The following is a 22,760-nucleotide window of genomic DNA, read 5'->3' as shown; positions in this document are numbered from 1 at the left end:
CTAAGCTCTGCTGTCCTCTGCGCCCTTGCTCATCCATTAGATGGTCTTAAGTGTGTTGTTTGTGTGTGTGCACTGCAGAAGGCAACTACAATCCAGAAGATTCTACGTGTGTCCAGTTTTTGACGTGTGTGTTTGTTGCAGGTACCTGATCCCATCGCTGGACCGCTCCCATGCCGGCTTCTACCGCTGCATTGTTCGCAATCGCGTGGGAGCGCTGCTGCAGCGTCGCACTGAAGTGCAAGTGGCTTGTAAGTATCACAGAGTGCTTTTGTGCACACACACACACACACACACACAGTGTTTGATTGACAGTCCATTAAGGAGCGAGTAGGTAGGCAGATGTTGCCGCTGAAGGATGTACCGGGCGCACAGCTGTTGCGCTCATTATTATGACGATGATTACGATTATTACGTGACTGATATTGTTGTTTTTGTCGTTTGTGTCACGGTGTAACGGCGCCCCAACAACATCTGTCATCCGCCCCTAGCGGAAAGGGAACCCGCAAATTTTGTTCCCTGGTCTCGTTAGTGAGGTGGAACAAAGTTTTCCCGCCTTTCCAGACAGAGCACACCGCTCGTTTACGCGTTATTATTGTCAGGCCGATCCGACTTCCAAGCTTGAAGTTAGGCTTTTGAATTGGTACAGTAATCCCTCGTTTATCGCGGATAATTGGTTCCAAAAACCACTCGCGGTAAGTGAAATCCGCGAAGTACGGTCACCAACAAGAAGTACTGGGCAGGCTAACGAGTTAGCGGAAAGATGCTATTTCGCGATCGTGCTAACACGCAAAAATGGACTTCTAAAGGAATGTAAATGAACATTTGGAGCAAGGTTAGACACATGTTTCCTCAGTCTAGAAGTTTTATTTTGACTTTGAAATGTTTTTTTTTAATTTGGAAAAGAAATCCGCGATGTAGTGAAGCCGCGATAAATGAAACGCAAAGTAGCGAGGGATCACTGTATTTCATTTGGGTTTTAAATAAAGGTATGTAATTTTGGTTTCCAAGTCAAGGATGTTATCACAGAGGAGCGGTGACCATGGCAACAGCACGGCGTTGTCCATCAACGCCAACGCAGACTGACCTTTCTTTTTGTCTGATTTCTCCTCGCAGTCATGGGCAGCTTTGAGGAGGGCGAGCGCGACCAGTCGGTCTCGCAGGGCGAGGGCGCCGTCATCCCGGCGCCTCGCATCCGTAGCTTCCCGCAACCCCAAGTCACGTGGTACCGGGACGGACGCAAGATCCCACCCAGCAGTCGCATGTGAGTTTTCTTTTCCCTCTTTGGCCTTGACTCGCTTATATTAGAACACAAAAGCAGGCTTGTGGTAACTTGTTTGAGTTTCACTTTGTTTTGTTCATTTTCTTTTTTTTTTTTTTTGCCCGCATTCGGTTTCCACCACAACACATGAGCAAAAAAAAAAAAAAAAAAAGCCACTTTGGCTCCAGGAGAAATGGAATTGCCCTCTTCTGTTCCCCATCTTGGGTTTTGAAAGAGAACCCGAGCCAGCTACTTTCATCTCAGCTCGCCCCCACCCCTCCTTGTCTGTCTTCATTTTGGCCTCCAATTGGAGGTTGGTGTTTCTTCGGCGAGGCGCCGTCAATATCTGCCGGTCAGATCCCAGAACGCCCTCTGATGGGATTATTTTTCCCTTTTTTCTCCTTTCAAACGGGAAAGGACAACAGGAGCTGAAGCACCTGATAAAAAAAACAATGAGTTTGCAGCTCATACTCTGCGTGACATGTACAGGCCTGATAATATTTTTAGATGTTTTGACGATATCAACATAGCGATATTCTGGCGAAGCATTTTTATTTTCATTTACAGTATTTTTATTTAGATTGTATTGTTTCATACTGAGGTTTCTTATTTTCTTATTTAATTATTTATTATTGTTATTATCATTTATTTTTATATTATTTTAATTACTTTTCTTTAGATTGTATTGTTTCTTATTTTCTTATTTAATTATTTATTATTATTATTTATTTTTATATTATTTTAATTATTTTCTTATTTAATTTTCATTTTTGTATTATTTTAATTATTTTCTTATTTAATTATTTTTTTAATGACAGCACTATTTCTGTTGGAAGTGCACACACGCACACGCACACGCACACACACTCATCCTTCCCGCAATCTCCTCATCGCATCTGCATTTCTCGGGAGTGGGAGATGACCTTGCCCTGGGTTGAAGTGAATGCTCCTTATCAGCTCTTCATCCTCATCCTCATCAGCATCATGCATAACGATTGGCCGGCTCGGAATGACAATGAAGCTTTTAAAGACGTTTTGATGATGTCACCACCCGGGTTGCTTTTGGCAACTGCTTCTGTCATATTTTGTCTCACCTGAAAATGAACATACAAATAATGTGGTAAAACAATTATACACTTTTTAATGACGCGCCGAATGGAAAAATAATGTACTTTCCACTTTGAATGACACTCGCCGCCCGGCACCTTATTTCCCTCCTCAGGTGTCATAACTTTCATTTGCAGACTCCCCGAGGGTCTTCATCACATCGCCGCTCTCGTCCAAAGGTAGCAGACGAAATATAATTCGATAAATCCCGACATGGACATAGCGTGCTTTTCAAGTTTCATCCCAGCAGACGAAAAATATCACGGCTCGCCTCCGGGCCGTTGTTATTCCATCGCGTCCGTCATACAATTAGCACACGCTAGCTGATTTGCTCCGATTATCATACGATTCGCTCCACTTATGATGCAATTCATTCCATTTCGATTATTTCGACACAGTGTGTTGTAATTGAATTTATTATCGTAGCACACATCCTGATTTCTTTTACTGGAGGATCTCGGAAGCATGTGAACTCATGTCATTTTGCGCTAGCCCGATCATCCTGCAAGCTGACAGCCACTTTGGGTGACCGTTTGAGTGTAACTACTCCGCCTGTGACACACGAGGTCTTCTGCCGCGCTCATATTTTCCCTCCGTGGAGGTTGGAGTCATACCTCAGCGGCTTGATTGACGGTCGCAGCGCTTTACAAACGAGGTCAAGGGAGGGCTTGGAGGCGTCTTTGTTTTGATGTACGGGAGGGGGGGAGGCGAGGCATTTACCAGTAAAGCCCATCGCTCTTCTTTGAGCTCGACGACTTTCACTCCTTTTCGCATTCACTTTGCCTGATTTGTTGTGCAATTTGGGAGCGACTTAATGTACTGTATAATAAGAAGCTCCGGCGAGCGCATTTGTTCAGAATTGTCAGGCTTTTTGCCGGGAAAAGGGAATACATAACTGACCTATCAACAGCCAGGCATGGATTTTTTTTCTCCCCCCCTACCCACGCATCTTCCTTGCAAAGATGGAACCAAAGACCAAGTGGGACCTTTGACTAATCTGCTGCAGTGTCTGATCAATTAATGGCCCTCGTTGGTTCCTGTCACTTGGCTATAGATTGGACATTAGTCAAAAGGAGACAGCGAATCGCCGGGAATCTTCCTCTGAGGGGGCAGATTCCCGTCGACATACTCTACGGCAAGCAGACCTTGTTTGTTGCCATTGTTGTTTTGGGGCACATCGAATTATGATACAAAGGATTCCAGAATTGCTTCACTTACATTATGATGTGATTCGTTCAAATCGTACCGTCGACTCCCATTAGATTCAATTATGACTCGATAGAAGTCACTCGGGTGATTTAATATGATACATTCCAGTAGTTTACAATTGGATACAAATCACGGCGATTAAGAATCCAACTATTGCACAATAATGTCGGTATTTCTTGCTATTTGCCTTCCTTAACGCCGCGAAGCTTGTAACCTCACTCCTCCATCCTCTCGCTTGCATTCCCAGGCAACAAATAGCAGCCGTCGACCTCACCGCAGCAGCGAGCGAGGGTCGGTCAATCAGGGGGGGGGCGGGTTCAAGTGGCTCGCGCGTCGGCACCGAGGCCGTTGCAGCGCGTACAAAGAAAGGGAGAAAATGTGCTCGGTACTCAGCGGGCCGGCGGATGGAAAATGATGGTGAAAGGGAAAAGGAGGCGCTTTGTGAGGGTGTCGAACTTTGATTTGCACCTCGGTATTCTCTTGTTGCGCTTAATATCGGAAGCGATCTCGGCGATGATGAAGTCATGCAGCAAACAAAGCCGCAAGGTCAAAACATCGTGAATGAAAAGTTGGTGTAACGAAGCTACGCGCTACATCGCCCATTGCTTGTTCCTTCCTCGTCCTTCGTATGTTCACCAGCTTTTCTTCCGTCCTGTTTGCGTCATCATTCCTGCCCTGAAGGAGCGCCATTCCGCTGGAGAGCCTTCCCTTGGCACGCTCGCAAGCAACTCGGCCGCTTTTATTTCTTTTTCGCTGCAAACGCCAGTTGTGCCAGAAGCGACAAACAAAAGCGTCACACATAATCAGCTTCACAAATTTCGAGTCGGCTCTTCGGGTAATTCCCGCCGTCTTTAACTGCCAGGTAAAAAAAAAAAGTCCCAAATTGAGTCACCCCGTTTTCCAAAAGGTCCTCTGGAGTCACCTGTGGACGCTTCCTTTCTGCTCACATCCCCAAAGAGCTCAATAATTTATAGACGTGTCTGCTATGTCGCCAGCCAGACGACATTAAATATTGATCGTGGATCATAAGCGGGGGCCGTAGAGACCCCTTTGTCCGTCCCTTTAAGGGGGGAGTCCCCAGATAAGCGGTCAAGTTAGCCAAAAGTCCCCCCCCCCCCAGTGATTTTTGATTATTTTATTCCCTCACAAAAAAAAACGCTCTTGTCAAAGGTTTCACACCGACACGCAACAAGCGGCGATAATTGCCCCACTTGTGGAGAACAAGCTGTCAAATTCTGTTCCGGTGATGAAAATAGCACCCTTGCGTTAAAATAAACACACGGCACGGGACGCCGAGGGCAGACACTGTGAATACCAGCCGGAAATGTTGATTCAATATTCGAGGCGGAGGATGTGAAAATTCAAATGTTTCACAAACGAGCTGTTTTTTTTTTTTTTTTATATATATATATATAGTCGATTATTTTAGCATTCATGATATTCGACTGCTTTTTCAGCACTTGTCGTTTGCAATTTTCTTCTGCAGAATTTTCTGGGAAGGATTTTTGAATGTCAGGTGAGAGCCCCGTATTGATTTCAAGTGCCATCTGGCAAGAAGACGGCAGATAAATGAGGCAGGAGAATGGCGAATGCGAGCGACAGTAGTCTGGCAGCCTCATTGTGTTGCTGATTTTGCAGCATTACTCATTTTCAACTCCAAATTTTAGCTACCGCTTTAGAATGTGAAAGTCAGATCCCAGGGATGTTCAAAGTGCTCACTGGTACCGATGCAAAGTACCGATACCACGGTTGCCAAAAATTGGCCATTCAGTATCTCCGTAAAATCCGCAGATGGCCAATTAAGTTTTTGCGCCGCACTATCATGTTTCATAACGCTTATCGGAGGAGGACGTCGATATTTACACCGCGCTCTGTCCGCCGACACATTGTTTACGCTCTCTTGATCAATATGGCTAATGTGGCTTGAAGAGCGTAATTATGGTGCTAAAATGTTTAATGTGTTGCGCGGCCTCTGGATGAAAACATCAAATGTAGTTTAGCTCTCATCACGCGAATCATTGTTCCTTTTTAAGCTTCAACCAGTATTGAAACATTGTTCCTTTTTTTTTTTTTCAACCAGTATTGAAATATTGCTTAACTATTTTTGATGTGTTTTGTTTCCTAGTGCCATCACACTTGACAATACGCTGGTCATCCTGTCCACCGTGGCGCCAGACGCCGGCCGCTACTATGTCCAGGCGGTCAACGATAAGAATGGCGAGAACAAGACCAGCCAGCCCATCACCCTCTCGGTGGAGAGTGAGTGGCCACACACACACACACACACACACATGCGCCGTCAGCCTGTTGTGCCCTAAAAGTGCCACAGCTCGGGTTTGGCTCCTTACCCGCCAGGCAGTGGGACGAAGGCCAGTTTGGAACGGCTGCCAAGTCTCAAAACCTCCCGACAGGAATGCCGGCCGGCTCCTGCAGCATAGCTGACAATTTGCCACTGCGAGCTCATGTCAGGAAGCTGCAGGCGGGATTATTGGCCACTCGTCCGTCTTTTTCCTTCTCTCCCTTTTAATTCTTGCCAAATTACGGGACTCCCCACTTTGTGATCCATGGAGGATTGTAATCTGCGTTTGAGCATTCTTGATACATTCATGATTTCTGTTCCAATCCCCAAAATGGTTGCATATGCAAAGATGGAAGACTCTATCAGTAAACGGCAGCATGTGTCTGCGTGTAGATGTCGGCGGTCCGGCGGACCCCATCGCCCCCACCATCATCATCCCGCCCCGGAACACCAGCGTCGTCACGGGAACGTCCGAAGTCACCATGGAGTGCGTGGCCAACGCCAGGTGAAGACGCTAAAAAAAAAAAAAAGGAGAGCGTGGCAAATAACTTGCACTCATCACTTTTTAGGCCTCTCATCAAGTTGAGCATCACTTGGCGGAAGAACGGCGTTGCCATCAGCAGCGGCCTCAGCGACTTCAGCCGACGGCTGACCATCCTCAGCCCCCTTGTGGCGGACGCCGGCTACTACGAGTGCGAGGCTGTGCTTCGCAGTAGCAGCGTGCCGTCCGTCAGCGCCGGCGCATATTTGCACGTGCTTGGTGAGCCACATTTTTTTTTGCTACCCAGCCAACCGTCCACTTGCTGAAATTCAATGTTGTGGTTCTGTAGCCAAAAGTGAAGCCGCCGCTAAGCCGGCTGCCCTCGGCGAAAGCATTTGAATGCCCGAGTCGCTTTTGAACGCTTTGATAGCGTCAAGGTTGCGATGGCATTCAAAGAGCAAGGTGCGCTTAACTTTTTCCCTTTGAATGCCGCCTACTGACACCGGCCCAGCCTCCCCTGCTGCCCGTTTGAAGGTTACAGCCAAAAAAAATCCAAGCGGAATACCAAATGTCTCTCCATCTGACTTTTGACGCCGTCTTATTTCTTTGTTTTCGCTATCCCCACTGGGCCGCGTCTCGTCTTTCTCACCCTTCCAATTAAATCTGTCAGTTCTCGTTTGAAACTTTGCCGATTGCTGCGGCGGGATTTGGGATTACGTCAGCGCGGTTTCCATTCTCGTGTCTTCTCCCAGAGCCGCCGCAGTTCATCAAAGAGCCTGAGAAGCACATCACGGCCGAGATGGAGAAGGTGGTGGACATTCCCTGTCAAGCGCGAGGTGTGCAAGAATTTTTTTTTTCTTTTCCATCAATACTTACCACTAAATAGCGCCCTCCACAGGTGTACCCCAACCTGACATCGTTTGGTACAAGGACGCCACGCCCATCGACCCGGTCAAAACGCCGCGGTACCGGGTGCTGACAGGCGGCAGCCTGCAGGTCAACGGCCTCCTGCCCGACGACACCGGCATGTTCCAGTGTTTCGCCAGGAACGCGGCCGGCGAGGTCCAGACCAACACGTACCTCGCCGTCACCAGTGGGTCCCCGATTTTTGCTCAAATTGGAATAAAAAAATGATCACGAGTGACATTTCATGCCATTTTATGCCGCTTGAATCTTTTGAGGTGCATATTTTGGATGGCGTTGCTGTTCTATGAATTTCGAAACCGCTTCAATTCATCGATTTATTCCGCGAAAGACATTCCTTTGTCGACATCCGGTATGAGTTGTGTGTTTGGCGCGGCGTGAAGGTGAAGAATAGTGAAGGACACTTAGGCGCAAACTCGAAATCAAAAGGCAGGCGCTCACAGCTCTCCGAGCGAGATTTCTTCTCGCCGTGTTTGACTTATTCCTTGTGGCCGCGCAGGTATCGCTCCCAATATCACAGCCGGACCCTCGGACAGCACCGTGATTGACGGAATGTCCATCATCCTGCACTGCGAGACTTCGGGCGCTCCGAGACCAGCTATCACCTGGCAAAAAGGTTTGCACAAACACACACACGTTGACGTACACACCCGGGGGATTAGAACGTATGCTATCTGTTACACACGGGAGGATAGTTTGTGGCGGCTTACTGGCTAAAGCCGGCTTGGATCCCAAGGTTTATCCCGCACCGGGCTTTTCTTGTTTTGCATCACAATGAGGATAAACATGTCCCGGTTTCTCCTTGTGATCCACTTCTCGCTCCGGTTCCGCTCAGGCTTTCCATTCAACTCCTGTTTGATATTTTTCCTCAAATCTTTTTCAACCCTGGACTTAACATTTAAAATAATAATTGCAGCCGAGTAGTCGGGCCGAGTCAAAACAATTTATGCCACACAGAAGCGACAAGTTTGCGAAAGTCTTGACACCCCGGTCGCCTCATCAGGGGAGCGTGTTCTGGCGAGCGGTTCTGTGCAGCTGCCCCGCTTCACCTTGCTGGAGTCGGGCAGCCTTCTCATCTCGCCCTCGCACATCTCCGACGCCGGCACGTACACTTGCATGGCCAGCAACTCCCGTGGCATCGACGAGGCGTCTGCCGACCTCGTGGTCTGGGGTAAGCGCAAGAGCGGTGTTGCTTCTCGTGGTTCCGGAACATTGTCTCATCTCTGCCGCGCCGACTCCTCAGCTCGAACCCGGATCACGACACCCCCGCAGGACCAGAGCATCATCAAAGGCACCAAGGCCGCGCTGACCTGCGGTGTCACGCACGATCCCAGCGTGAATGTCAGGTAAGCCGACGCATTCAAACGGCTTTATTCAGCGAGCGACCTGCTGAGGCGGATGCTATAAAGCCCTGCGGAATCAAGTAACTCCACAGTTCAGCGCTGAATAAAAGTGAGCAAACGCGAGACCCCCGGTGTTTACCGCTACATCTTGTTTGCAACGCGCTATGCAGCCATAAAATAGTACCAAACTCAACCCTGCAAAGTCACAAATAAAAGAAATATTTTTTTTTATCATGAAAAAAGTCATAAAATCCCCTCAAGGAACAAAATACACTAGAATTGTTCATAATCTGTAAAAATATAAAAAGCGGATTGACATCGTGTTGCTTGAAATCGTCCTCGCGCAGGCACGTGTGGGAAAAAGAGGGCGTGGCCATCAACGTGCACGCCATCCCGCGCGTGCAACAGGACGCCGACGGCACCCTGCACATCTCCCAGACGTGGTCGGGCGACATCGGCACCTACACTTGCCGCGTCACCTCGGTGGGCGGCAACGATTCCCGCAGCGCCCACCTCCGCGTCAGGTGACTATTACCCGGGTCATCGGATTAAGTCGCCAGGTAATTGTAGGTCATTTGTGTTCATGTCACAGACAGCTGCCTCACGCGCCCGAGAACCCCACGGCTGCGCTGAGCGGCTCGGAGCGGCGCGCCATCGACCTGACCTGGGCCAAGGCCTTCGACGGCAACAGCCCGCTCATGCGTTACATCCTGGAGGTGTCTGAGAACAGTAGGTCACTCTCGGCCTAGTTTGCAAACGACATCTTGGATCAAAACTTGTCGCAGTAAACAAACAGAACACTTAAAAAAGTCCCAAAGATAAACATTTTTTCCTCAAAGCTACTGTCCTATTTTGTATTTCAAGCCGTCACGCCGCTGTGTCGTCACCCTTTTAGCGCATCGTGTGCCCCACCAGGAAGTTGAAAAAGAATTTAAGATCAGTACTGGTCATTAAGGGCGTCCATCACTTTTGCTATGGGGGGGGGGGGGGGGGGGGGGGACAAAGTGCCTTGACACAAAAGCGGCGTCGTTGCGTGAGAGTTGTTGAATATTCTCGCTGATGTGCGCACAGCAGGCCCATCGTCACGACGCTCACTTGCTAAGAGGCGTGAGGCATGTCGTCAGAAAACTAACTTTATTCGAGGAGTTCAACTCTAAATATACATATTTGCCTTGATTCTCATCAGAGCTGTTTCCCCCCCCCCCCCCCTTTCACATTTGAACTTTATTTCTCAAAGTAATTCCGCTTGATTGGCAAACGTGAGGACTGTATTGTTTTTAATTAAAGACTCATTTTGTGAAAAATTAACCTCCCAAAACAATATTACTAGTACGCGCATTACTCTTTTTGTTTGTTTAAATAATAATGTTTTTATTTTTGTAAATCTTTTTAATCAAATTATGATTAAAAAAAAAATGCTTAGAAAAAATATGCTGGGAGGAAAACAATAACTCAGTGTCGATGATGTGATGTGGTCATTTGCAGACGCTCCCTGGGCCATCCTGCTGGCCAGCATCGAACCCGAACTGTCCGCGGTGACAGTCAGTGGCCTGATCCCGGCGCGCTCCTACCAATTCCGCCTGTGCGCCGTCAACGACGTGGGCAAGGGCCAGTTCAGCAAGGAGACGGAGCGGTGAGCTGCCATCCCATAATGTAGTCATAAAGGTTAACGGACTTAGAGTTGAAAACTTTGCGGTAAATAGCCAAGCCTGTTTCCATGGCAACCGCTTTGACTGATCCTTTCAGTCATGAGTCGGTGACACACACAAATAAACAAACAAAACACGTTTGTACTCGTAAACACGCCGCAGTGAACCCACGAGACAAAAAACAATTTAGTCTGATGTAGTTGTCATCTCGTACACTGCCAGAGTTTTTAAAATCGTAAAAATGTAAACGCAAAAGGTAAACTAGTCTTAAGTCAAGGATATGTAATTATTACTTTCAATTACAAAATAATACAATTATAGTCTTTTCGAGAGGGGAAGTAAAAACAAACACGAGAGGATGTATTGCACAAGTCTACACACCCCTTTTGCACAACCAGGCATGTGTTCGGAAGTCATCAATCACATTCAAAATGGAGTTCATTTGGAGTCATTGGCGCATCTGCTCTCAGTTAAGGTGCTTTTGATGAATTACAGTTGGTCTCTTTTCTTCCTTGGCTTTTCCTGACATTTATTAGCTTTAGAAGAGAAGCCTTAACATTTTCAGATTTGGAACTTTTCGTAACCTTGACCAAGCTGTGTGTTGTAGCGTGTCGTTGCCAGAGGAGCCCCCCAGCGCTGCTCCTCAGAACGTCATCGCCAGCGGTCGTACCAACCAGTCCATCATGATCCAGTGGCAGCCGCCGCCCGAGAGCCACCAGAACGGCATCTTGCGAGGCTACACGGTCCGGTAAGACGGAGACTTTCATTTACTGCTCAATTTCATTTGATTGGCAAGTGACTGTTTTGTGTTTTTACTTTGGGGGGGGGGGGTACAATGGATGGAAGCCACCCACCGTTTTTTTATGGAAATTGTTTATAGCTTATACACACACTTAATCATTTTCAGGGGGTTCAAACATGTTTCATTTTATTGGTGCTTTGTCTCCCCCTACCCGGGAGTCTGTGGTACTGCACAGCATCACTCTGTCATGTATTTTTGTCAGGTACCGCCTGACGGGGCTGCCGGTAGACTATCAGATCAAGAACATCTCCAGCCCGGACGTGACCACGCTGCTGCTGGAGGACCTCATCATTTGGACCAACTACGAAATTGAGGTGGCCGCTTACAACGGGGCGGGCCTGGGAGCCTTCAGCCACAAAGTCACAGAGTGGACCCTGCAAGGAGGTAATCGGAGACTCTGTCTATTCGGCTATCGATCGATCGAGGTAGATCAATTTTTTTCTCGCCACTCCAGTGCCCACTATCGCCCCGGGCAACGTGCAGGCCGAGGCCGTCAACTCCACAGCGATCCGCTTTACCTGGACCGCGCCCAACCCGCAGTTCATCAACGGCATCAACCAGGGCTACAAGGTCAGCGGTCGTTCATATTCAAAAATTGACGTGAATGTTGAGAATCAAACCGTCATCCAAAACCTCAGCTGCACGCGTGGGAGCCCGGCAAGGAACGTGAGAGCGTGATGGTGACGGCGCGGCCCAACTTCCAAGACGGCGTTCACGTGGGCTACGTGACGGGCCTGAAGAAGTTCAGCAACTACTACACCTCAGCGTTGTGCTTCACCACGCCGGGCGACGGACCTCGCAGCCCTCCCAAACTTGTTATGACGCATGAGGACAGTAAGTCTTCTTTTTTTATGATTTTCACTTTTCCCCCCAAAAAAAAAAAAACTAAGCGTGTCTTTTTGCGTTCAGCGCCAGGCGCCGTCGGCCACCTGAGCTTCACCGAGATTCTTGACACATCGCTCAAAGTTAGCTGGAGCGAACCCAGCGAGAAGAACGGCATTCTCACCGGTGCGCACACACACACACGCACACACACACGGGCGTTTTCTGATGTGTGTGTGACCAACATTGTGTAGGCTACCGCATCTCATGGGAGGAGTTCAACCGCACCAACACGAGGGTCACCCACTACCTGCCGAGCGTCACTCTGGAGTATCGCGTCACCGGCCTCACCGCGCTCACCACGTACACCATCGAGGTGGCCGCCATGACATCCAAGGGACAAGGCCTGCTTTCATCCTCCACCATCTCCTCGGGCGTCCCACCAGGTCAGTCGACCAGCCGCCAGTGCTCATTTGCTGTATTTTATGATCTGAACTTCCCGATACCTCCCAGAGCTTCCTGGCCCGCCCACCAACATCGCCATCTCCAACATTGGCCCGCGCTCCGTCAACCTGCTCTTCAAGCCGGGCTACGACGGCAAGACCTCCATTTCCCGCTGGCACGTGGAGGCCCAGGTGAGCTCGCTGGCATTTCTTTGGATTGTGTTTGTCACGTTAATACCATATTGGTGGGCTTAGGTGGGTGTTGTGGGAGACAATGAGGACTGGGTGACAGTCCACCAGGTGTCTAATCTACCCGACGCTCGCTCCTTGGAGGTTCCTGACCTCAATCCGTACACCTTCTACAGGTGGGAACGCACCACACATGGCTTGGGTTTCAGGCCAGGTTCTGGATCTCAAGCATCTTGATCTTAATTGTGTGTGTCATTCTAATTGACTGGCCAGGTTCCGCATGCGTCAGGTGAACATCGTGGGCAGCAGCCCCCCGAGTCAAGCCTCCAGGAAGATCCAAACGCTTCCAGCCCCTCCGGACGTCGCTCCGGCCAACGTCACGCTGCGCACGGCCAGTGAGACCAGCCTGTGGTTGAGATGGATGGTAACTAGATGAGATATTTGACAAGTTTGGAGACTCTCATTCACGTTTCACTCCCTCGCTCGCTCACCAGCCTCTACCCGAGTGGGAGTATAACGGTAACGCGGAACAAGTGGGCTACAGAGTGCAGTACTCCAAGGCGGGCTCGTCGGGTCGCCCGCTCACCCAGGCCATATCGGACCGCCTGGAGAGAGAATTTACCATCGAGGATCTGGAGGAATGGACCGAGTACGAGGTGAGGGTGCAGGCCCTCAATGGCATCGGGCTCGGACCGTGGAGCCAGCCAATCAAAGGCCGGACCCGGGAGTCAGGTGAGGCTAGCTGCTTGTTTGTATTTAATATGTGCTTCGCATTTGTGTTCATTTTTTTTAAATGTTTGTTGTCCAGTACCATCCTGCGGGCCCACCAATGTGTCCGCCTTTGCCACCACCTCCAGCAGTGTTTTGGTGCGCTGGTCAGAAGTACCCGAGCCAGACCGAAATGGACTCATTTTAGGCTACAAGGTCTGCTCAAGGTTTTTTTTTATGTGACTGAGATACAGCTGCGTGACAGCTCCATGCAATTTCTCCACCATTTGGCAGGTGGTGTACAAAGAGAAGGACTCAGATACCGGCCCCCGGTTCTGGATGGTGGAAGGCAACGCCACGCACAGCGTCCATTTAACGGGTCTGGGCAAATACGTCCTGTACGAGATCCAGGTGCTGGCGTTCACCCGCGTAGGAGACGGGCGGCCAAGTTCTCCGCCCATCTTTCAGAGAACTCTAGACGACGGTAGGGTTCTTCTCTTATTCTGCCATTACTGTGTGGATATTGAAAGGTGATGTCATCTCCTTCCCGCAGTGCCTGGACCACCAATGGGGATCCTGTTTCCGGAGGTGCGCACCACTTCGGTGCGTCTGATTTGGCAATCACCCTCTCAACCCAACGGGATTATCCTAGGTGAGGAAGGATTTTTTTTTTATTTGCATTCGGGAAGCACTTTTAATTAAACTGGCTATGCTCTTTCTAGCGTACCAGATCACGTACCACCTCAACTCCACCAACGGCAACAGCGCCACTGTGGACGTGCTCATCCCCAGCGCCCGCCAGTACACCGTCTACGGCCTGAAACCCGAGTGCGTCTACATGTTCCGCATCACGGCGCAGACGCGCAAGGGCTGGGGCAAGGCGGCCGAGGCGCTGGTGGTCACCACTGAGAAAAGAGGTAACGTGAGGTCAAGGGTTTTCATCGGAAAGAAAACTCATATCTTGCTCATCTTTTGCCCCTAGCTCGTCCGCAGCCCACCAGCCGCCCCAGCGTGCCTCAGAAGGACGTGCGCGCCCGCCGCGTCCTGCTGTCGTGGGAACCCGGTAGCGACGGCCTCTCGCCCGTGCGCTACTATACCGTACAGCTGCGCCAGCTCCCCGACAACAACTGGACCGTGCACTCGGCCTCCGTCAACCACGACACCACCTCCTATGTCGTCTCCAGGTTCTCCCCGAAAAAGTTCATGGCATTTTTTGGGGGGATACTCAAGCCCAAATGTGATGATGTGCTTTCTGTCGCCAAGGCTGAAGCCCTTCACGTCCTATCAGTTCCGGGTGAAAGCCACCAACGATATCGGCGACAGTGAATACAGCGAGGAGAGCGACGCCATCACCACCTTGCAGGATGGTAGGCGGTGCGCCAAAAGTAAGCGGTTGAGCCAAATGCAACTCAGTCCACTCCATCGTTCGCTCTCCCGCCAGCGCCAGACGAAGCGCCTGTCATCTTCTCGGTCACGCCCCACACCACCACGTCAGTGCTGATTCGCTGGAAGGTAAGAGAAGCTGAATACTTTTTATTCTTTCATTTATTGAAATTTGAATTTAGTTTTTAATTCATATTTTTGATTTAGTTTTTTTTGGGCTAATTTTTATTGTAGCATGTTTTTCATTTAAAATCCAAGCAGAGTAATAAAATCATGTTTGCATCATTTAAAATGAGCTATTTATGTAGTCATTAGCATTTTTTTCCAATGACAAAGGGGGCGCTTGTTTTCTCACCCGAACCCTTCCCTCCTGGCAGCCTCCCCCTGAGGAGAGGATCAACGGCATCCTGCTGGGCTTCCGCATCCGCTACAGAGAGCTGCTGTACGACCGTCTCCGGGGTTACGCCCTCCACGCCATCAACAGTATGTCAGCTTGGGCCGAGCTCACGGGTGAGACTAAAACAAAGGGCTGCATTTAAACGATTGGCCGCTAGGTGGCAGAAGGCCTCTCCTCACTGTGCTGTGTGGAAAATCTCAATGTCATCAAATATTTCACCTACAGCACCCTACAGCATCCGCAATCTGAGCGACGCTTCTCTGACTCAGTTCGAGCTGGACAGTAAGTTTCACAGCAAAGAAAAAAAAATGTATTGGTCAAAGTTTTGATGAGTCTTATGTGGTGCCGCAGAGCTGAGCAAGCACAAGCGTTACGAGATCCGCATGAGCGTGTACAACGCCGTGGGCGAGGGGCCCACCAGCCCGCCCCAGGAGGTTTTTGTCGGAGAAGCAGGTGTGTGCGTGCAATTTATAAAATCAGAGGCGGGCAAACTTTGGTGAAGTGTAGCAGGTGCCTACTTCTGCTCCATATCATTCAAGCTAATGTCGGTTCCTAATAATGTGGTGCGATGGCATTTAGTTCCCACGGCGCCACCGCAAAACGTGGCCGTTCAGTCGGCCACCGCCACCCAGCTGGACGTCACGTGGGAACCGCCGCCGCTCAGCGCTCAAAACGGCGACATCCAAGGCTACAAGGTAAAAAAAAACAAAATGATGTAAAATCTAAAAAGCTCAAATTCATCCGTAATGTAACTCATCCCACCAAGGTCTACTTTTGGGAGTCCCAACGAAAGAACGAGACGGAGCGTCTACGGACCCTGTTCATGCCCGAGGGAGGCGTGAAGCTGAAGAACCTGACCGGCTACACCAGCTACATGATTAGCGTGGCCCCCTTTAACGCCGCCGGGGACGGACCACGCAGCCCCGCCATCAGAGGGCGCACCCAACAAGCAGGTAAATCAACCTTGTTCCCTTGAAGAAAGTTTCAAAACTTGACTATGTTGGTGTTTCAGCCCCCAGCGCCCCCAGCTTCATCCACTTCAGCGAGCTCACCACCTCTTCAGTCAACGTGTCGTGGGGCGAGCCCGCCCTGCCCAACGGCATCATCGAGGGCTACCGTCTGGTCTATGAGCCCTGCGCACCCGCTGACGGTATAAATGTTAAAAAAAAAAAAAATAATCCAGAGCCAACCTTTCTGGATCTCAAGTTCTGTAACTGTGTTCGCGCAGAGTCTTCGGCGGTCTGCGCCGACTGTCTCCACTCCCCCTCCTCCCCTCCGGGCGTCAGTCGGACCGTCATGATGGACGTGAAGGCCGGCGGCCCGCTCTGGGTCAAGCTGAAGGACCTGGCCGACGGCGCCACGTACAACTTCCGCATCCGCGCCAGGACCTTTGTGTACGGGCCCGAAGTGGAGGCCAACATCACCACCGGCCCTGGGGAAGGTAAGTCAAATTTGGATCCTTTTTGTTGAACTAAAATGCTTCAATGGTTTTTGGGATGGCTTCGCAGGAGCACCAGGATCCCCAGGGGACCCCTTTATCACTCGCTATGGATCAGCGCTGACCATCCACTGGACCAGCGGGGACCCGGGGCGCGCTCCAATTACACGTTACGTCATCGAGGCCAGGCCTTCTGGTGAGATTTTAGGGTCACCATCCACCGCCACCCTGGGCCGTATTGATCAGCCTGGACCATTTTTTTTTTTTTCAGATGAAGGTCTGTGGGACATCCTGATCAAGGACATCCCCAAGGAAGTGACGTCGCACACGTTCAACATGGACATGCTGAAGCAAGGCGTCAGCTACGACTTCCGGGTAATCGGCGTCAACGATTACGGCTACGGCTCGCCGAGCCTTCCCACTCCTTCCATATCTGGTGAGTGCCTTTCTGCCAAGTGTCTTGAAGTGAAAGAAAAATAACACATTTTTATTTCTTTATTTTTTTGTTTGTTTTCCACCAGCCCAAAAAGTGGCCCCCTTCTACGAGGAGTGGTGGTTCCTGGTGGTGGTCGCCCTGGTGGGGCTTATTTTCATCCTCCTGCTGGTTTTCATCCTCATTATCCGAGGACAGAGCAAGAAATATGCAAAGAAGTCAGAATCAGGTGAGGCCCGCCCGCACGGTAGCCAGGTTGCTTTACGACTTTTTTTTTTTTACTTGCCCTCGGGAGAAAAAAATCCAACATTTTTGCTCTCATGTTGATTTTATTTAACGAGCAGTTAACTCCTCCATAAATCCGTCCCAAACCAGATGTCGGTGAAAAGATTCAGTCGGGCAAGGTCGGAACTTGTTCATTGGCAATTGCCGTGTGTTTGGCCTCGCTCAGCATTTCTTGGGTGGCGTTGCCCCAGCAGGGTCACTTCCTGCCCGTCTATTTGACTGACAGTAGAAAAATCTCGCTCCTGACACAAATGCCTCCGTGTCAGGCTTTGGTGTTATTTTTTTTTTCTCACATACTTGTGTGTAACCGCCAGTTGACCTTAAGTCACCCCAGAGCGACTGCGGCGTTCGCCAAGAATGTTTCTAACCTCTAACACACGGGTTTAGATTTTATTGCCCATCATGAGCTTCATTCTTGTACGTTCCAATTTTGTAAACATTTTTTTTCTTGCTTACGCAAGTTCTCCTCTTGCTCGCACGAGAGAAGACAACATCTCTAACGGTCTCGTCTCGCCCCGGGCCTGTGGTCACACAGTGTCTCTGTACGTATGCCCAGGCAACAACGCCAACTGCAACGCGCTGACACACGGCGACATGGTGAGCCTAGACGAGGGCCGCTTCCCCGCCCTGGAGCTCAACAACCGCCGGCTGTCGGTCAAGAACTCCTTCTGCCGGAAGAACGGCGTCTACACCAGGTCGGTCGGTGCCACGGCACTTTGGAATCCCCCCCGGTGATTACGGATTAACGTCTTGATCCCAATTCAAACAAGGCTCTTAATCCTGCCGTAGTCCGGCTAATTCTGAGGCGTGTCGGACAGGAGGGCGGTGTTTACGACTGATTTCATTCCGATTAGCGAGGGCTTCAAACGCAGCGGGAAGTTCAGATCTTGGCATCTCATTGACATTGTCAATGTTTGCCCACTTTCTTCATCATCAAGTGGGATGGAGGGAAGGACGGACGGTCAATTTTTGGACAAGTGTGTGTGTGTTTTTACTCATGCCACTTCTCCACATGCAGCTGGGAAAAGTCAACACGTGTCAGAAGGGGGTGAGGGTTAGGTTTGTTTAGCAGGACCACCTGAAGGGGGCCTTTCTTCCTTGCTCAGTGCTTTTGGTGGTCAGCAGTTGAGATCTGATTTATGAAGCTCACCAAATGTGTGTTTTTTTTTTAATGCAGGTCTCCTCCCAGGCCAAGTCCAGGCAGTCTCAACTACTCCGACGAAGACGTGAGCACAAAGTATAACGACTTGATCCCCGTGGAGAGCAGCAGCCTGACGGAGAAACCTTCTGAAATCTCGGACTCGCAGGTACTCTAGCCGTCTTTTTAAAATATAATTATGATTTTCATCACGTCCGTGTGCGCACGCCACTCTGCATTGTCAGCACTGCAGTATTTTGTGTTATCCTTTTTTTTCCCCCTGTCATTCAGCACAAGTTTGTCAGCACACAAAAGGGATGTTTGCGCCGTTGTGGGAGCGAACACTGTGAAAATAGATTGTAGCTCATTGTGTTTCTTGACATCTGCTGAGCCAGAGTGGCCGTCAATTCCAGATCTCTTTCTCTCTCATCTTTATTCCCATTTCCCACACACCGTGTTATTTTGGAATATTTTGTTCCCATATGTCTTCCATGCATATTTGTTCTTGTTTATGTCGGGCCCTGGCTGTCTCTCATTTTCTTTCTGTGGTGAAATATCTTGCGCTCTGGTTAGCCGAGTGACCAAGGGTCAAGGTGGAAGAATTGTTTTGGGGGAACATTCTTGGTATGAACTCCGCAGCCCCCCCTAAATCCTCTCTCGTCACCCCCCCTCCCCTCTTCAAATGGGCTTCTCACTTTTCCCCACAATGAGTCATCTCAAAAAGGAGTTTTCGGCGCTTTCCCTCGGCGTTTCACCAACCTGGCTGACGTTCCTGCTATTTGCATTTTCCGTATCCAAAATCTCCCAAATGATCTCGGAGGGTTTTCCCCCCGAAGGAAGTCTCGTCTTTTGAATTCCGCTTCTCCCTACGCGCTTGACACTTTTTGTGCGTGCCTTTTTTAGACATGAGCATTCGCCGTGGAGCAAATAGAGATGATCTCACTGAGTCACACACACACGCACACGCTGTAGAGATCCACTTTAATGGAAATGACATCACGTTTGTGCCGTGATGAAGTAAATCGTCCCTCTCCCTTATTCAAATAGTCTGGCACTATAATCCAACCCAGTGGCAAATATTTCTTTTAAAAACAATTTGGGCTTCGGGTGACCCCCGCAGTGTCGACGGCAACCCCCTCCCGCTTCTATAATCCATAACTCGGCAAGACAAAGGACTGAGCGAGCGGCTATGGTGATTTTTGGGATGAGATGGGATGGGGGAAGGGCCGCTTGCCAGATCAGGCTGTTAGGCGGCGGGGGCTGGGAAAGTTTGCAGCAGTACTTGGGTTTCAAAGTTGCTCCGCCCACTTCCGTGAAGGGTACTTGACCTCATCGTCCCATTCTTTTTAAATGTCTCGCCCATCCCAACCTGTTTAAAATAATAGCTAGTTGCCGGTTAATCAAAAGGAAAGTCTGTGTTAATGTAGCAATGTGCTGTTTCAAAAAAAAAAATGTTTTGTTCACCTATAGGAGGCGCTGGTGTTTTCATACGGAACAGGTGGTCTTCATACACTTCCCCTGCATTTGGTGAGGTTCCTGTCGGCTGCCTGCTTTTGTTTGTTTTCAAGTGTTTGTAGCCAGACCGGTTCCTCTCGCTAGTTCCCATCCAATTCCAGACTTCTTTTGTGTACCGACCCGGTTTGGGTGTAAAGATCCCGAGCGGCGGTCCAGTTGTTGAACGTCTCGGGTGTCATCTTGCTTTTTTTTGGGATGCACGCTTCGCTCATCTTTATCAATCACGCTTTGACCATCTCTGATCGTTCTTGGCGTCCATCGTGATGTGTTTGAAGGGTGCTTTCACATACCTGTGGCCATTCCTTGCTTCAGTTCAGTTTTGGGCTGTACAAATTCCAAACATGCCAAGAATGCGTCACATCTGCCCCATTGACATAACTATCTTCTTTTGTTTGTAAACAGGAAGATGATTTTGCATTGGCTGGAGGGGGAAAAAAAAGTCCTAGGTTGTTTGGAAACCACGTCCGAGCTGCTCCGTCGCGAGTGTGAAAGCACCCAAAGTGTGCATGTTTGTGTGATTTACTTTTGCTCCAAACGAGGGATCCCAATAATTCATCTTTAGCTATAGCGGCGCTAATCACTCCGCAACACGATAAAAGCCGCCTTTTTCTCTCTGGCAGGGCAGCGACAGCGAGTATGAGGTGGACGCCAACCGCCAGAAGACGCACTCCTTCGTCAACCACTACATCAGCGACCCCACCTACTACAACTCGTGGCGCCGCCAGCAGAAGGGCATCTCCCGGGCGCAGGCCTACAGCTACGCCGAGTCGGAGCCAGGCGAGCCGGACCACGGCGCCCCTCCGCCCCAGCTGCCCCCTCTGCCGCCTCTGCCGCCCCAACTCAGCTCGCCCAGCCCCCAGCCCCAGGCGCAGCCACAGCAGCAGGCACAGGGACAGCCGCCCGGCCAGGGCAGCCTGTTCAGGCCCAAGGGCAGCCGGACTCCCACCCCGTGCCAGCAGAGCGCCAAGCCACCTGCCCAGCAGGGCGCCCTCTACAGGCCACCCAGCAGCCTGGCCCCAGGCTCACGGGCCCCCATTGCGGGCTTCTCTTCCTTTGTGTGAGAATTGCCCGGAAGAAAAAAAACTAAGGAAATTTCTGGAAGTTTCCACCCCGCTTCTTGATTGTTTTGTGTTTTTACCATCGTTTAAATCATGATAGTATTCCAAAACTTCATCTTGATACTTTCTAAATCCAAGACACGTGATGAAGCAACACACGTTTTGTTTGCATGAATTCTTATCATTTGGTTTTTTTTTTTCTCATTTTCTTTTCATAGGTGGAACAGGCCCCAAAGCTCGCAGGAGCCCCTTACTCCTTTTTATGTGAGAATTATCAGAAATGGACAAAGGGAATTTCCTTAAGTCTCCACGTGGACGTTGGTGTGATTTGCACTTTCTTTTTTTTCCACATTTCACACTTTTTACAAACGCCTTCAGCTGGGGACGCTTTTTGACACATGGTGATGATACGTCCGTTGCACTTACACTTCGTCTTAGCGTTATGACTTTTTTTTTTTTCCTTTTAGGATCGCCTTCAAATTTTTGACCCATGATTTATTCCACATTTTTGGGGTGTTTTATTTTTTTTTTAACTTGAATAGTTTTCCTCTCACACTTTCAGAAACGCTTTCAATTCAAAACCTTCTGAAACAGTTTCTCAAACCGCTATTAGTGCTTTGCTAACATCGCTTCTCCAATTTTTATAATTTTTTTTATTTATGGCACTTTTAGGACTGCCTTCAACTTTCTGACACGTGGTGACGATCCTTTGTCATTGTTTTGTTTCATAACTCATCATTTTTATTTCCAACACTTCTTCAACGTGGAACTTTTTGCACCATTTTTGGACACATCATACATCTACCACACTTTTTGTTGTATTTTATTTTTTTTTTTGCATGACTAATTTCATTTTTTTTCCTCTCTCGTTTGCACACGCTCAAATGGTACTACCTTTGTATGTCGTACAAAGTCACAAGAATCCTTGAATACACATATACATAGAGACATACTTATGTATATATATAATATGAAGTTATATATTATATATATGTACCTAGAGGACTAGTCAGTGCTCACTCGGCATTGATGGTGACTGAAATAGTTTTGGAGGAAAAATTGCTGTTGATTGTATGAAACTTGCAAATGTTTTCTGTGTGTGTGTGGAGAAACAATCAAGTAGCATGTCAAAGATCAGCTGGACTCATATTTATGAGTGATTAATTTCTACCTTGAGTCCATATTCCAACGGATGCCTTTCATTCCATGGAGGACATCTGTCAGAGAATTGGGGACATTTACTGGATGCTTTTATGGATATTCCAACTTGGAGTAGCTTTGGAATCAACGGCGGGCACTCGAAAACCAAGGATTTTCTCTTTTATGGCCCTTTTCACTTCCCTTGCCAATTGATGATGTCAGCGGATCGCCTCGCCATCAATTAAGCCGCTGGTTTGCTTTGTTTCTAAGTGTGTGTACACAGGTGTGTGTGTGTACGTTTGTTAGCACACGTCCCAAGCTTTACAGATCATTCACTGTGTGTGTGGTTTGTGTGAGTGAGCACGACAAACTGTAAACCTCTCTGGACACTTGTAATGATGCTACAGTGAAAACTCGACGGTTAGTTTGTTCGAACAAAGTCATTGAATTGTCATTATTTTTGTTTGTATTTTTTTTTTCCTGTGGGGTGATTTTGTTTCATATGCGATAAAAGCTTACCACGCAGAAGAATGAATATATGATCACAGTACATTTCAGAAATAAATTATTTTTCAATGTTTAGTCGGGCAGGTGTAAATGTTGGTTAAAAAAAATCCTAATATTTTTGTTGTTGTCACTAAGTATGAAAAATACACGCATAGACATTTTTAAAACTGAATTGGTCGAGACAATAGTCACTAATGGTGTCCAGTAATCCCTCGTTTATCGCGGGTAATTG

At 48.9% G+C, this 22,760-nt stretch overlaps 1 protein-coding gene across 4 annotated transcripts in view; it reads left to right on the top strand.

The window, feature by feature from the left end:
* The window catches only part of LOC119137947 (protein sidekick-2-like), an 83,612-nt gene extending 61,009 nt beyond the window's left edge, over window positions 1-22,603 (top strand). The window contains exons 3-46 of one of the 4 annotated variants that reach the window (XM_037277515.1): window positions 142-248; window positions 1,114-1,261; window positions 5,700-5,833; window positions 6,267-6,378; window positions 6,443-6,633; window positions 7,107-7,190; window positions 7,253-7,447; window positions 7,778-7,894; window positions 8,282-8,449; window positions 8,522-8,624; window positions 8,969-9,145; window positions 9,214-9,350; window positions 10,107-10,254; window positions 10,878-11,018; window positions 11,275-11,456; window positions 11,527-11,642; window positions 11,711-11,906; window positions 11,982-12,080; window positions 12,149-12,340; window positions 12,408-12,529; window positions 12,593-12,702; window positions 12,800-12,950; window positions 13,021-13,258; window positions 13,335-13,450; window positions 13,529-13,718; window positions 13,788-13,886; window positions 13,957-14,151; window positions 14,217-14,418; window positions 14,498-14,601; window positions 14,676-14,746; window positions 14,995-15,127; window positions 15,240-15,296; window positions 15,366-15,467; window positions 15,594-15,709; window positions 15,781-15,967; window positions 16,027-16,164; window positions 16,243-16,455; window positions 16,523-16,648; window positions 16,724-16,888; window positions 16,974-17,114; window positions 17,727-17,865; window positions 18,348-18,477; window positions 19,779-19,835; window positions 20,444-22,603. In XM_037277515.1, the coding sequence (XP_037133410.1) occupies window positions 142-248; window positions 1,114-1,261; window positions 5,700-5,833; window positions 6,267-6,378; window positions 6,443-6,633; window positions 7,107-7,190; window positions 7,253-7,447; window positions 7,778-7,894; window positions 8,282-8,449; window positions 8,522-8,624; window positions 8,969-9,145; window positions 9,214-9,350; window positions 10,107-10,254; window positions 10,878-11,018; window positions 11,275-11,456; window positions 11,527-11,642; window positions 11,711-11,906; window positions 11,982-12,080; window positions 12,149-12,340; window positions 12,408-12,529; window positions 12,593-12,702; window positions 12,800-12,950; window positions 13,021-13,258; window positions 13,335-13,450; window positions 13,529-13,718; window positions 13,788-13,886; window positions 13,957-14,151; window positions 14,217-14,418; window positions 14,498-14,601; window positions 14,676-14,746; window positions 14,995-15,127; window positions 15,240-15,296; window positions 15,366-15,467; window positions 15,594-15,709; window positions 15,781-15,967; window positions 16,027-16,164; window positions 16,243-16,455; window positions 16,523-16,648; window positions 16,724-16,888; window positions 16,974-17,114; window positions 17,727-17,865; window positions 18,348-18,477; window positions 19,779-19,835; window positions 20,444-20,884 (6,490 nt within the window). In that variant the 3' untranslated portion in view covers window positions 20,885-22,603. Of the gene's footprint in view, window positions 1-141; window positions 249-1,113; window positions 1,262-5,699; window positions 5,834-6,266; window positions 6,379-6,442; window positions 6,634-7,106; window positions 7,191-7,252; window positions 7,448-7,777; window positions 7,895-8,281; window positions 8,450-8,521; window positions 8,625-8,968; window positions 9,146-9,213; window positions 9,351-10,106; window positions 10,255-10,877; window positions 11,019-11,274; window positions 11,457-11,526; window positions 11,643-11,710; window positions 11,907-11,981; window positions 12,081-12,148; window positions 12,341-12,407; window positions 12,530-12,592; window positions 12,703-12,799; window positions 12,951-13,020; window positions 13,259-13,334; window positions 13,451-13,528; window positions 13,719-13,787; window positions 13,887-13,956; window positions 14,152-14,216; window positions 14,419-14,497; window positions 14,602-14,675; window positions 14,747-14,994; window positions 15,128-15,239; window positions 15,297-15,365; window positions 15,468-15,593; window positions 15,710-15,780; window positions 15,968-16,026; window positions 16,165-16,242; window positions 16,456-16,522; window positions 16,649-16,723; window positions 16,889-16,973; window positions 17,115-17,705; window positions 17,866-18,347; window positions 18,478-19,778; window positions 19,836-20,443 lie in introns of all 4 variants that reach the window. The other 3 variants (XM_037277514.1, XM_037277517.1, XM_037277516.1) reach the window with 3 other exon arrangements.
* Window positions 22,604-22,760: the final 157 nt, after the last annotated feature.

Source organism: Syngnathus acus, chromosome 19 (assembly GCF_901709675.1).
Source record: "Syngnathus acus chromosome 19, fSynAcu1.2, whole genome shotgun sequence".
Lineage (NCBI taxonomy): Eukaryota > Metazoa > Chordata > Actinopteri > Syngnathiformes > Syngnathidae > Syngnathus > Syngnathus acus.
Note: the sequence above shows the minus strand (reverse complement) of the source record. Positions and strands in the feature narration are given on the sequence as shown.